This window comes from Suillus paluster (genome assembly GCF_016628075.1).
Source record: "Suillus paluster strain FC165 chromosome Unknown EDB91scaffold_39, whole genome shotgun sequence".
In the NCBI taxonomy this organism is placed as follows: domain Eukaryota; kingdom Fungi; phylum Basidiomycota; class Agaricomycetes; order Boletales; family Suillaceae; genus Suillus; species Suillus paluster.
Window position 1 is genome coordinate 298266 of NW_024537599.1, and position 13614 is coordinate 311879.

A 13614-nucleotide genomic window follows, 5' to 3' on the forward strand; every position below is an offset into this window, starting at 1 on the left:
CAGATTTCGAGCATACAACATGTTCCTTGGTGATCAGTTTCATTCTGTCCATTCTACTCAACATAGTTTCATGTACTTGTAGAAGCCGTTCACTGAGAATTCAATGTACGGCCGGTCGAGCGGTCCGCACTTACATCCACCAACAACACAGGATTGATACCCAGCCCAATATGTAAGATTACTCTGAGGGCGGTGTACTATACGCAACAGCAACGACAATCACTCAATGCTCAAGCCTTTCCAGCGGCAGCAGCATTCTTTTTCTGTTCCTTTAGCTTCTCAATCCGCTGCAAAGAGTCAACAAGCATCAGTACACACAACCTCTTCATTCCAAGCAAACAAATAACACTCACCAAACGCCTCTCCTCCTTCCTCCTCGCCATCTCTGCCGCCTTCTCCTCCTTAGACAAACCAGCCATGTTGGTAGGCTGCGCGGAGTCAGCAGTATTTGGGAGAGGTCGAGGGGATGATACGGGTGTTGATCTAGCGCTTGAAGCAGGGGAGAATGCTGGTACGATGGACCTGCGGGGTTGTGGTGAGAGCGCACGTGAGATTTGGGAGGGTGGCGATGTCCATGGATCAGGCGAGCGACTCGTAGATCGAGAAGCTGATGCCATCGCGCCCCATTCATCGATAGCTACACGATAGATCAGCAGGAAAAATCACAGGAAAGTAAACGATACCTACGCGGAGAACTGGCTCGTAATGATATGCCAAATCCTAGACCATTGGTTGCAGACATGGGCTTTGGTTCTATAATAGCTGGAGCGCTCTCAAACACGCCTGAAAAGAAAAATTTAGCTCGGTATGGATCTGGTGATACCGTCAAAAATTAAGAACGTACTCCAATCTCCTTCATCAGCGTTGATATCGATTAAATCGTCGTTCCACAAACGATTACTGCCTTGCCCTGTCTCGTTAGCGGCCTCTTCAGCGAGCTGTGCAGCAAGCGCTGAAGGCGGGGCCTTATTTCCACCCAGCTGTAGACCTTTGCCTCTTGATGGATTCCCTGAGGGAGAAGCAGATGAGGCAGGGGGACGAAATAGAGGACTATTGTGGCCATTGATAGTTGGTGCTGATGTCGATCCGTCAATAGTACTTGTCATTGTTGTTTGCAAATCGGCAGGGGCAAGCTGAGCGTATCTTTCTAAGTCATCAATCTCAAGGGGGAAAATCAAACTCACCTTTTTACCAAGGGACGATACAGCCCACCCTGTGAGAGCGGCTGCTGCGCCCGTCGCTGAATTCACAAGGCCAGCCTGGGTGAATGCACCCGGAAGCCTTGCGGGTAGATCGTTCTCGCCCTCTTCTGTGGATGCTGTTTCCGGCTGCGAACAAAGCAACGTATAAGCAATGCAGATGGGTGATAGACTGCAGATCTACCATAGTCGAAGCGTGAGCTTCTAAACGTTTGATAAAAAGCTCGACGGCTTTGAAGGCCTGGTCACGGACCAACCTATACATTTGAAGTCATCAGCATATATTCAAGGAGCAGGACGAGACCTAGGAACTGACTTTTCCTTATCCAGCGTAGCCCCTACAACAGCGGGGACAACTCTGCCAGCCACGTCCTCCACCTCGAAGCACTCCGCAGTTGCCATGAACGCCATAACTCCCGCCACACGAGCGTGGACAAACTGATCCTTGAGCGCCATGCTGAACGCAGGAACGAGAACTTTACGTTTGGTGTTATACCCGAGTGAAGGACCCAGGCGACCGATAAGGATACAGGTATTCGTGCGGATGGAAGCTTCTGGGTCTGATTGGAGGCGAGCAAGGTGGCGAAGTAGTTCGTTGTTGAGTATGCGGTCGGATAGCTGTAAAGGTCCGTCAGAAACAATTTTTTAAATCCGAAGTCACAGTACCTTGGGAGACAGTAGGACGACAGCACGGACGGTGGCTTCTCGAATGACGGCAACTGTATCAGTGAAGCCAGTTTGCTGCATGAATGAGGGTTAAATGAGCTATCTTTCAACGATGGATGAAAAACGCATACCAGATTTGGCCAAATCTTATCGACGACAGTCTTCTTATCCAGCTTCTCGGCGAAGTCGGGGAGACTATCGAGAAGCGCGATACGTGTGCCGCGGTCAGCGCTGGCAAATAGCTTGACCAGAGGAGCAACAATGACCGAGCTATAGTCATCAGGCGCAACATTCTTGCCGAATTGGAGGACGAGAGGGACAATAGTTGCTGCTGAGGCACCACCGAACTCGAGCGCGGAGACGAGGCAAGGGAGAACGCGGTAGGAGACGAATTCAGGGGGGAAGGAAGAACCGGATTCTTTCAGCGTCCTACACAGCTAAGTCAACGAATATCAACACGAGCCTTGGAAAGAGAAACCTACCGTAGCAATGATGCCTTATCAGATTCACTACTCAGAGTAAAACCGTCTAGTCCAGCGCAGACCTTGACGAGCCGATTATGTACGAAAAATCCATGACCTTCCCCATCTGACTCTGTCATCCCGATGTCTAGGAGGTTCTTAGGTGACATCCGTAATTTGGGGTTCGGGTTGAGGAGCTTTTTGAAGGAGGGGAAGACGGACGAGGGTATGGCACCTTTGGAAGAGGGTTGAGGTGGTGGATGAGGCGGCTGAGCAGTTGGTGGAGGAGGGTGGGTGGGATTGAAGACGGAATGTAAAAGCAGGCCGAGGGCATACGCATCCGCAGCTGATATTGGGACGCTGTCATTACACGAATTAGAAAGGCACCTGTATGATGTATAGGTTTCGGTAACCGATGACTCACTCCCTGAGGACGGACCAGCCCTCCTTCTTGACTTCTGGGGGCGCGCAAGCCATAGCGTCTGGCATCAGGCCGCCCATGGTCTGTAATGGGAGTGTTACTATTACTGGGAGGCACAGAAGACGCTTAAGAAAAAAAGACGCACATATATAACAGAAAGATCGTCCTTTGGATTACTCAACACCTCAAAGCCTCCCAACTTCCACTCTCCTGAAGGGGTGATGAAGATGGCATTCGGACGGACATTCCCGTGGGTGGAAGAAGCAGAGTCATTCAGAAACGCAAGAGCTACCTAGGCTCAAATGTAAGTGAGGTCTTAACGCAGACTAAAAGAACAATTCTGACTGAAATCCGGTGTAGTCCCCAAATAAGCCAGTCCTCTCGCTCGCGTGGAACATTGGAGGACGAGTTGGATAACGCGAGAGGAAGAGGGCGGACTCTTTCGGTCATAATGCAAATAGCTGAATCAGACTCTACGACATCGATAAATCTGAGTACATCAGGATGTCGTATGGTGCGCAGCTTTCGGAGGGAGTTTCGGGCGAGAGGTATAGTGGATTTATTGAGCGGGTGAGTGAGATCATACTCAAAGACCGAGACCAGACTGCCATCTTCCTGCCTTGCAGATTAGTTTGGGCACAACTTTGACCCATGATGAGAGTTGCACACCTACCCGTTTCGTAGCGTCGTACAAGGTCCAAAATGTCTCGCAAGAGTAAACCTTGGGTCCCAACGAGAATGGTAGATTTAGCCCCGATTTCTGCACGAGAGTCGAGACCGCAGCAGAGCCAAAACTGCGAAGATAGTCCATGCAATTGATACGTCGAGACTCGAGACCGTCAGGTGCCAGTGACAGAAGGAACGATTGTTTTGCTTCTATAGTCAGCCTGCTAGGCAGACTACGTAGCTAATGCCAGTGGCAGTACAGTACACGCATTGATTCCGCATTACGGAAGTCATTGACAGTTGCTGCTTATGGAGTACCCCTCACGATACGCGTAGTACATTATTCAAATCGTGGCAGATCTATCAATCCATGCGTATAAATAAGCAGTCTACATAGTAGCCTAGGCCAGATCTACAATAGCCAGTACATTCCTTCCTTCTTCACCCCGCTTCCTGTAACACACCCTACCTAGATTGCCATCGAACGCCAGTTTCACATTCCACGTCATCCTTAAAGACGAAGGGAACGACTCTGTCGCTTCGACCTCTTTGATATCGACCCCTGGCCCAACGATGCCTGAACAGGGTTGATCCATACTACTAGCGTCGATCGTAAATCCGTAGAATTCTGTCCCGTCCCTTTCGTTATGTAGAACACAGATACCCCGCGCGTGTCCATCAAACGACGTGGTAAACTTCATGGTATTAGCGTAACCCGGAACGGAGAAAAGATGTTCGGTGGAAAGAGATATATTCCCTAATTTCTGCCCTGGCAGAGGAGGCGACAACGTTATTCGGTGAGCAAAGTATTTCGTCAGGTTAAGTCTCATGCAATGGGTAAGGAATTTGATTTGGGTTTGCCCTGTGATGGCGTTGGTCATGCTGCCGCATAGAAGCGAAACGCGTTCGATATCGAGATAGCAATGTCCTTCGTGGGTGAGTTGAAGGGTGGGTGAGGAGGATCCTGTGGTGGTGTCCGCCTGCGGAAGAGCGAACGCCTGGATGATCGCCCGCGAGTGTCCTCCCTCATCGAGCTGGCTGACAATAGTGAGAGGTGTAAACATTGCGAGAATATGGGTTTCAGTGGCAATGAGACGCTTCAGGTATGTCTCCTGCATGCAAGTTATAGCGAATGTGGGCTCCTAGATTTGATGATGAGAAATTGACAGAAGGTCCGAGTATTGGATACATACAATGATGGAACTTGGCGGCGGAAATCGGTACAGGACGCGGGTATGGCTGTCCACTGCCAAGTTCAAGGTACCAGTCAAATGATCGCTCATGCATACCAAGCGCTGCCCAGCGGACAGCTGCGACATTGCCATTCCGACTATATCGCTTGGTATCACCATGGAAGATTCCAACAGTGGACCGTCAGAAGAGAAGCGAATGGAGAGCAGTTTACTGACAGAGAATTGTTCAGTGGCTGAATGTAAGAGTTGAAGACAACTAACTGTGAGAATGATGCGTTACTGCGAGCGCTTTCCATGATGATAGCATGCATAATAGACCCTCCGTCCGCTGCCTCAGAAGTAGTGCTTTTGAATGATAGAATCTGAGCGCCATCGGTGTGATATACGACGTGACGCAGCCCACGCTCCAGATCGTAGCACATGATGTCGGGGCCACTGATGAGCGGGATGACGAGCCATAAGCCAGACACCACCTCCCAATGATCTCCTTGTAAAGTTGACCACTCGGGCTCGAACCAAGTTGCCTTGGATGTTATCGTTAAAGCTTGTTTGTTCCATTTGACGCCGACTTGAGTGCTTTTTACGAGGGTGTTTTCTAAGAACTCGCGAGACTGAGAGTCGAGTGGTCCAAGGGGACGAGGAAGTTTTGCATATTTGTAGGCATCATACCATACAGCCCTATGGAATGTCAAGTCGCGAAGGTCTTTGCAAACCTATATGAATCATTACAAGCAAATGTTCAACATGAAGGGATGTGATAAGCAACAAATTCTCACCAGTCGAAGGCAGATAATTTCGCGGACAGAGAGAAAACACAGAATACGGTATAAAGCATCGTGTGGAAGACTCGTCAATGTCATCGTGGTTGGTGCTTAAAGTTACCTAGCGCCAAGTCTACGGCAACTCATATCAATACCAGATAACGGACAGGACACGAGCAAGTGGCGGATGCCTATTCGCTACTAGCCTTCTTTCTAGTATAGCTTTTGTCAATCCGTGTGAGCCACCAAGTTCTTGCCAAGTTCTTGCCGTGCGAAACCAGTCTACCTTTCACCTGGCATTAACCATCGAAATATCTCAAGAACAGCTCAAGCTTGGGCTAGGAGGCTTAACTGGAGGTTAGATTGCAAGGCTTCTCGCAGTCCTAAGGTCAGGAAGATTTGAGTTTTAGTGTTTTTTCTTTCTTTTCATTTCCTTTAAAGCTGCCTCTCTCGTTTACAAATTCAATCTCTCGCAATCATTCATTCATGTTCCCCAACTTCTGATCAAGATGTCATTCGCAGTTCGTGTGTCAACATGTCGATATGTTATCTGCGCAAGTACTTACGCTTATGACCATTCCCATCCGTATCGTTCTTCGCTTCGCTATGCTTACTTTTGTTTTCAAGTTAGATTTCCCTCCATCTCCAGATGATCGTTTACCTTCAAGTTGCTATCACCTCGGAGGTGCTGTCACCCTTGAAAGTTGACGATGGTTTCGTCGCCGTGATATCCAGTGCGCGTTCGTTACCGACTTTGTTTGCTATAGCTCGCCATCAAGACTGAACAGAGTCAGTCCCCCCGCAATGTTTGACTCGACAAGGTGATAAATGGTGGATCGTGAAGTTTGAACAATAGTTCGGGAATCACGTTTCGATACTGGTCAATTGCTGTATAATCACTGGCAGGTTGGCAGCTGATATCACTTCCTGCTGAGTACTTGGCAAGTCCAGACAATAAACCATGTTCATGACGACTGAAGACATCCGAAATCGACTGGGATGCCCTGCAAGTCATCTTGTAAACTATAACCTGCCTCCCTTCCTCCCTTTGTAAACATTTCTAATTGGTAATTGGTAATGCCGAACTTCTGCCCTTGCAGCATGCCGCATTAGCGCTCTAAGTCAGCATGTCGTCATTGCCTCGAGGCTTGCGGTCAAGGGCTTTTAATCGACCAGCGCTGGAATCAGGCAGGTTCACTCCCTTCCCCGACTTCTCACACGACGGCACTGAGTATATTGTCTTGTACATTCAAAGTACGTTTAATCTTGCCCCGAGTCCAATCTCCTGCTTAGCCGTTATCCCTGCAGATAGTTCATCCTCGAATGGATCGCGATACGAATGGCACGATCCAATCGTACATTGACGTACCAGATTGGCTTGTGCGACAATTATGGGACCGAGTTGTCTGGGACGTAGGTATCTGCGTCCCCCGTACAGGTAAGGATTCAGAGATTCTTCTGGCTTGACATCCGCTCATACCTATTCGTTTGTTGAATCCCCTTAGTTTCGTTCTCGTCGGATGGGACTCGCATCGTGTCTGATTCGTCAGACAAGACTGTCTGGCTGTGGGATGCAGCAATGGGGCAGCCATTCGGTGAGCCCTTGCGGGAGCACACTGATTGGGTTAGCTCAGCCTCGTTCTCGCCGGGTGAGACTTTCGTGTCCGATTGATTGAGTGCGCTGAATGATTGCTCTTGTTTTTTCCGCATAGAGATCATACCACGCATCCCACGGTGACACAGCATCATCATCTCAACCACCGCTTGAAATCTATTCATTTCTCATCTAGCAGACGCTATGTACCACCCTCCTGGCCTCATTGAAGGCGCCTCCTACCATAATTGTGGCTCTCATTTTTACTGGGAGGATGCATTTTACCCACTTCTCTCTTATGCTCAGCCCATTCTGAGCTACGCGGTGTATAGATAAAACGACTTACATCCTACTTTCCCGTATTTTGCAGTTTCACTTGACAATAGCCTATTCAACATGATCTATGAAATTTCGAGGATTTACTTGAGATGTCAAATAAATACATGAAGCACGACATTATTGATTGTACAGCAATATAACCGTGTATTCTGTGTCTATCATTGCTTCCGAGTCTGGAGTTGGTGGAAAGCTGACTGGGTGAGAGCATGAACTAATGGACCGGATCAAATAAATCAAGTGTCGCGCGCTAATCACCGTGGACGATCTGGTGAGATGATGTACCCTTGGCTAATACTTGGAGCACATGGAGCAGGGGTCTCAATTGCGTTGGAATACCATCGGGGCCATATTGTCGAGGACGGTACAACAGCCCTTGTCTTTCATGTGAATCGTCCCAGTACTTGCGCGTTTTTGGACTTATCCTTCTGCCAGAAAAAAAAACAACTCGATGCAAGTCAGGAGATGTTTGGAGATCCATTCTTGGAGACAGCCTCAGTTGATTGAGACCCTCCATCATCTAAGGTATTACCACTCTTGTTGGACCTGGCAGGAGCGATTTCCGAACACACGAAGTGGTGACATTCAAGTGACATCCCTGAGTTTTTTTTTGGTTTTTTTTTTTTTTCGTAGCGTCGAACGTGCGTTACTTATTCTCACTTCCATATCAGCTACTGAAATGCATTTATCGACAGTGACACCACGTTCCTATCAACTGACCCTTCTTGAGGCTTCTTCCTTTTCGCCGGCGCCAGTCTCGTGACTGCTGAAACAGAGATCGGACCCCCGCAGACCCCGCCCTAACAGGCTCTATAGCTAACTCATCGTAACTCCTGTCGTTGGTACCGAACGCAATCAACATGATGGGACATCTAATCTTTACGTCATGACAGCTTAGCCAACTCTGATAAGCATTTCATGTACGCATTCCCCCGAGCTTCACATTCATCATTAACGGCATCAAACCTACAAGCAGTGTAAGTACCGCACGCGTAAGTCGGAAAACATGACTCAATTTTGATCGTGCTGAACAATATGCAGCTGAGCAGTTCGACCATTATGTGGAGGATGGTTTCGTCGTCGTTAAAAATGGCTTCATGGACGAGGAAGCTGCATATGACGTCTCCCAGCAACAAGACCACTTGGGACGGAGAGATTATATATATGCCATGGTGCAAGAGAACGTCTCAACCTTCGCGCCTAAGGTAGAAAGTAAGTTGCTGTCAGACATGCTCTCTTCCCCAACACCGGATCGACAGGTCAGTAAATATTGATGAGATCTTCAATTTTTTGAATCTGAACAAAAGAAGAAATGGTGCTAGTACTTCCCCGGAATGTCCTATGACGAGCACAAGCGCCTCCCGGGTCATGTGCTTAAGTTTCGTTGCCAAGAACGTGAGGGACCGTCTAACCTGGCAAAGATAAGGTGCTGTTGAGACATCATTTTCCATGAAAAAGACGATATCTTGCAACTTTTGCAGGTCCGCTGGAGGTTGTAGAGTAGGTGACTGTCCAAAGATGCGACTTCCCGCCTCGAACTGACCCACAGTGTCCCTCAGAGAAGGGTTCTACTCGATTTGTCCATGGTATGAGCCAGGCTGGTCTCGAGCCTAAGGGGCGTAGAAAAAGGGAGTTGCTAACTATTCAAGTAACCAATTTAGACCGATAAGCTCGCCAAGAAGTTACTGCAGCGTAACCTCGGCGCATTCGACTTTGATCGAGTTGGTTCAGTCGATGGAAAGGGCCGGCGGCTATGACATTGACACAACGCCGCGCTGGATGTCAAGGATCACATACCCTGTTGGTCCATCTCCCTACATGGAATAGCGCGGTTTGAATGAATTTTCTTACAGTTTGATCGATGCAAACTTTGCAAAGTACACACGATTTTGCAAAACCGAGTAGTCGAAAATTAATTAAACAAGGCACGGAATCGTTTTTCCATGGGTTCTGATTGGCTAATAGCAACCTAATAGGCACGAATATGTATCGAACGAAACTAATGCATGTATATAATCTTTCCGCAGATAGTCTATCCATTACACTCATATTCGGAGTCCCGGACACTCTGTACGTGGTATTCATCATAGAAGATAAGAATCAGGCTATAAAAGGGTTGCCGAAACGTCTTCCTCAGCAGGTTTAGCACTCGGTCCTTCCATTTGCTCGGTGTAAGATGACGGATATCGTCGAAAAGCCTACTCTGCGTCATTACGAGACGTCGAGCATCTTCCATGCGACTCAAGTTAACGAGGTCTCTGCCGTAGGCGTTGTTGACTTCGCTGACTGCGATCGATGCACTCGGCACCCCAATCGATGGTCAGGAATCAGGTACTTGGTGTCGGTCCTCAAATTATTGACATTTTCTGATTTGACATGTTGCAGGGAGCACATCAGTGCACCTGCAGCCGAGTTCATGGGTGCCTTCATCCTATGTCTGCTTGGATGTGGTGGCAATTGCCAGGCGACTCTTTCCGTCAACACAAGTGTGTCTGCCAGCCCGAAGGGGGTGAGTTCAAGGCGTTGAGAGCCATGGATGGACTGAAGCTCAGTAGTGCTGTTAAAAGGACGCTCTCACGTCTAACATATGCTGGGCCCTTGGTGAGTATCCTTGTATTTTAGTGCGTCGAACATTTTCCTTACGTGCTGGTCAGGACTCTCTCTTGGTGTATGGATGTCTGCAAACTACTCAGGCGGCCATTTGAACCCTGCAGTGAGTGGACCGGCAATATTTTTGCATACAACTATTACTAACTACCATCAAGGTAACCATAGCGTTTGCTAGCGTCCGCGGGTTCCCCTGGAAGAAAGTTCCCATCTACCTCCTTGCACAACTTCTGGGAGCCTTGTGTGGATCAGGTGTAGTCTACGCCACTTACTACCATGCAATCAACATCGTCGAAGGGGGTTCCAATATTCGTACAATTTCAGCAACTGGTAAGCTGTTTGGGACCTACGCAGTAAGTTTTGACCTTCTGTCGGCATGACTTCCTCGGGCTTATGTGCACCTAGGCCGATTACCTCCCTTCAGTCTCTGCCTTCTTCGCTGAAGTGAGTGTATGCATGACTAACAGTCTTCAATCGAATGTATACTGACGACCGGATGTAGTTTATAGGGTCTGCTATACTCATCACTGGAATTTTCATGGCCACGGATAAAAGGAATGGCCCTGCGCCTCCCGGTGTTTTTCCTGTTGCATTATTTTTTATACTCCTTGCCATCGGTTCATCTCTTGGCATGGATACTGGAGCCGCCCTTAATCCCGCTCGCGACCTGGGTCCCCGTATCCTCACCGCCATGGTTGGATATGGTCGCGAGGTCTTCAATTTCAGGAATCAGTATTGGCTCTGGTGCCCTATCCTCGGCCCGATTTTAGGCATGGTCGTGGCTGCATTTTTCTATGATGCCATGCTGTACAGGGGCCCCGACAGTATTTTGAATAAGCCGTGCGTTTTACTGTCTGTGTATGATGCAAATATTAACCCATGTGTTTTTAGGACGGAGGAGGCTGAAAGGCACCACTTGCACTCATGCGCTCAACGAACCAACAAGCTTTGTGGGGTTTCAGACTGTGTTTGATGACGTCGATGACCGAATGATGCTCCAAGTGGGCTGTACTTGTTCACCGAACTTTCGGTGACTTTCATATTATACTCTATCACTGCATGTTTTGTATAATGTCGGACAATGCATGCTCTTGTCAGTGAAGTAATGGTGGTAGCAGCGGTAAGGTATATGACACGAGAGCACACTCGTTGCTGGTGCCAGACATGTTGACCCACAGTGGAAACTGATTCTGACACTTCAGTAGATCAATCGGCCACTTCAACTTGTGAAGCCAGCATCAAAGAACTTGTTTATGATTACGCTTAGTGCCACTGAGCTTCGTATCTGAAGAAAGGCAAGTTTTTATTCTATTGAAGTCCGTGAAATATCATTGGTTTGTGTCGACCTTCTGGTGGGAAGCTTCCAGGGTGACACTAGAGGTACTACGATAGATCGTTGTCTCGTTCAATGTGACACCACGAAGAGTATGCGTTCAGACTTCTTTGAATTAAGTGTTTCCGGACCAAGCAGACTGTGACCGCATCGAAGGGGGAAGTCCTTTCTTGTACGCCTGGCTAATTTGATATGATAAGTATTGTGGTTCTGGTCAGTCATATATCACTTTCGTTCATTCGTAGTTCACATGCATCACATGAGTTGACTGCCTGGTGTACGTCGAGTAGCAGACTCTGGAATACTTACCGATGCATAAATAGTGCCCATTATCTCTTTGGGCTCGTAAGCATCATTTTTACAACAAGCGACTTTCAAAGAGATGCATCAAACCTGGCTTGAACCAATTTTGAACGGTGGGGCTTCCAAGGCCCGCATTGGGAGTGGTATTTTGTAGGCCCAGTCCGCGGGTTCATCCATTACTCACTTCACGAGAGGTATCTCAAATTATAATTCCCGGACTGCATCGGTGATGTCTATATGACAATGTGTTGAGTTTGATTTGGTCTCTCAAAACGGTGTTCGTACAATCACGAGCAGTGCGCACACTGAACGTTCAATGATAGCCGAGAATTGAACCAGCATGGATTGAGCGTGAAACACGATGTTAGCTATCTGTTCTGAGACACAAGCAATTGGACTACCGAGTCCGGAAAACGCGCGCGCAGATGTGTCCCAAAGATAATATGGTTTCACCCACCGCAAGTGAAGTGCATGGTCCACTGGCATGGGAGGATTCTCATAAACTAAGTATACAGAGGTCGTCGCAGACGCAAATGGACAAGTTGTGATGGCCATGGTAGAAGCGCAGGGATGGTAGGCACAGGTAGGAGACTTCTCCATCTGACTTTGCCATGCCGATGTCTCTTGGGTTCTTGTGTGTTATTCGTAATGTGGGGTTCGCGTTCAAAAGGAGGGAAAGAGAGACTCGGATATGGCACCTCTGGAAAGAGATTTGAGGCCGTGGATGAGCTGCAGAGGTGGCTGGGCAATCGGTGCTGGAGTATGTGTACGTTGCATACCATGTCTCGAGACAATTCCCACAGCACTGCACGACGCTGTTAGAGCACTTCAATGACGAAGTACGTTACTAATGACTCGCTCCTTGGTGTATTCCAGAATTCCATGGGCGCCAAATATTTAGCGTTTGGAGTCAACAACTGTACCAAACATTGCCTCAAGCATTGCCTCGAGGCTTGCGGTCAAGGGCATGGCCTGATCTCCAACTATTTCGTACACCCGACTTGGTTCAAATCGATCCCCAACCTCAACCATTTACAATGACTAAACACAAAAAATCGAGGGGTTCGAGACCTCCAGAAATCCGCGTATCTAGCGAAGCGATAGCTGAAAGCTCGGTTCGTAATATTTTATGAGGATGAACTCTATTACGCTTCAAACGCTGAGTCTGATGTATCTTTTATCTAGAACCGACCGGGCGGAGTCCGTCGATTTCTAGGGAAGGCTAAAAATGTGGTTAAAAAGATATCGGTGAGTCGACGAGAATGCGTGCCGAGTGTCTGGAATGATACCGAGATCATTCAAAGCGCTCGAAAGATTCCCGCAGCAGCAACCATGTTCTCCCGCCTGTCGATCATGAACGTGCTTCATTGACTCCGAATCTTAAGGTAGGGGCTCGAACTCTCATTTGGTTTCTGCGCTCTCCCTAATTTCTGTTGGTCCCAAAGGTTCCGGTTGCCGCTTCGGGCGTGGAACAAGATCCTGATCCCCAAACGGCAATTCGAGACGCCAAAGAAGCTGCAAAAGGGATGAATTCACTCTCAGGACGTGTGAAATCTGTAGCGTCCACGGGCCAAAATGCATCAGCGGCTCTCGATAATGCAGATAACTTTCAGAACACATATCTCCAGCCCCTCAAGATATTTGACAGTGTGATCGGCAATATCGCGGATGTATGGGCCATTCCTGTTGGTCTGAAATCAACTAATCTCGTTCCACAGGTACATCCATATGCAAAGATGGCACTGGGCGTGTTGTCTTGTGCGTCGAAAGTATGTGTGGTTTCGCTCTTATTGCTGCTCCTGCTCAGCAACTGTTCATACAGATCATTCTTGCTCAAGTAGGACGCGACGAAGCCGTACAACGTCTTGTCGACAAGCTGGATGAAGTTTACAGCTTTATGACCCAAGATCAGACGCTTCGTCATATTTCGGCAATGCACAGTATCCTTGGACAGATATCTCAGCAGACCCTTCAATGTGCCCATTTCATCAGGGATTATTCGGAAACCAAGAGCTTTTGTGAGTTTCCAACATGTCATTGCATTTTGCACATTCTTATTTTTCGACATTATCGT

General features: G+C 48.1%; 6 protein-coding genes across 6 annotated transcripts; 4 read left to right on the plus strand and 2 right to left on the minus strand.

Moving 5' to 3' along the window:
- Nucleotides 1-45: 45 nt before the first annotated feature.
- Nucleotides 46-3708, minus strand: EDB91DRAFT_506231 (uncharacterized protein). The gene is made up of 14 exons (XM_041327512.1): nucleotides 3421-3708; nucleotides 3093-3362; nucleotides 2893-3039; nucleotides 2751-2830; nucleotides 2348-2686; nucleotides 1997-2294; nucleotides 1866-1940; nucleotides 1516-1817; nucleotides 1384-1456; nucleotides 1185-1328; nucleotides 845-1133; nucleotides 688-783; nucleotides 354-637; nucleotides 46-287 (listed from the first exon to the last, which is right to left on the minus strand). The coding sequence occupies exons 1-14, from the start codon at nucleotides 3556-3558 to the stop codon at nucleotides 231-233; spliced, it is 2592 nt and encodes an 863-aa protein (XP_041175647.1). The 5' UTR covers nucleotides 3559-3708; the 3' UTR covers nucleotides 46-230.
- Nucleotide 3709: 1 nt separating this feature from the next.
- Nucleotides 3710-5350, minus strand: EDB91DRAFT_506389 (uncharacterized protein). Its single transcript, XM_041327514.1, has 3 exons — nucleotides 4868-5350; nucleotides 4607-4817; nucleotides 3710-4555 (listed from the first exon to the last, which is right to left on the minus strand). Exons 1-3 carry the CDS (start codon nucleotides 5026-5028, stop codon nucleotides 3815-3817), a joined length of 1113 nt encoding a protein of 370 aa, XP_041175648.1. The 5' UTR covers nucleotides 5029-5350; the 3' UTR covers nucleotides 3710-3814.
- A 40-nt stretch (nucleotides 5351-5390) lies between these two features.
- On the plus strand, nucleotides 5391-6013 carry EDB91DRAFT_506410 (uncharacterized protein). Its single transcript, XM_041327515.1, has 3 exons — nucleotides 5391-5474; nucleotides 5526-5755; nucleotides 5995-6013. Exons 1-2 carry the CDS (start codon nucleotides 5460-5462, stop codon nucleotides 5727-5729), a joined length of 219 nt encoding a protein of 72 aa, XP_041175649.1. The 5' UTR covers nucleotides 5391-5459; the 3' UTR covers nucleotides 5730-5755; nucleotides 5995-6013.
- A 245-nt stretch (nucleotides 6014-6258) lies between these two features.
- On the plus strand, nucleotides 6259-7272 carry EDB91DRAFT_506254 (uncharacterized protein). Its single transcript, XM_041327513.1, has 4 exons — nucleotides 6259-6555; nucleotides 6680-6805; nucleotides 6873-7016; nucleotides 7082-7272. The coding sequence occupies exons 1-4, from the start codon at nucleotides 6495-6497 to the stop codon at nucleotides 7189-7191; spliced, it is 441 nt and encodes a 146-aa protein (XP_041175650.1). The 5' UTR covers nucleotides 6259-6494; the 3' UTR covers nucleotides 7192-7272.
- Nucleotides 7273-7748: 476 nt separating this feature from the next.
- EDB91DRAFT_1083418 (uncharacterized protein) lies at nucleotides 7749-8966 on the plus strand (the record flags this gene model as incomplete). Its single annotated transcript, XM_041315624.1, has 6 exons — nucleotides 7749-7822; nucleotides 7931-7938; nucleotides 8339-8556; nucleotides 8620-8723; nucleotides 8779-8797; nucleotides 8847-8966. 6 exons carry the CDS (start codon nucleotides 7749-7751, stop codon nucleotides 8964-8966), a joined length of 543 nt encoding a protein of 180 aa, XP_041175651.1.
- A 377-nt stretch (nucleotides 8967-9343) lies between these two features.
- On the plus strand, nucleotides 9344-11004 carry EDB91DRAFT_1204193 (major intrinsic protein superfamily membrane channel protein). Its single transcript, XM_041320688.1, has 9 exons — nucleotides 9344-9367; nucleotides 9435-9628; nucleotides 9683-9806; nucleotides 9865-9898; nucleotides 9952-10010; nucleotides 10063-10257; nucleotides 10310-10348; nucleotides 10407-10744; nucleotides 10796-11004. Exons 2-9 carry the CDS (start codon nucleotides 9474-9476, stop codon nucleotides 10875-10877), a joined length of 1026 nt encoding a protein of 341 aa, XP_041175652.1. The 5' UTR covers nucleotides 9344-9367; nucleotides 9435-9473; the 3' UTR covers nucleotides 10878-11004.
- Nucleotides 11005-13614: the final 2610 nt, after the last annotated feature.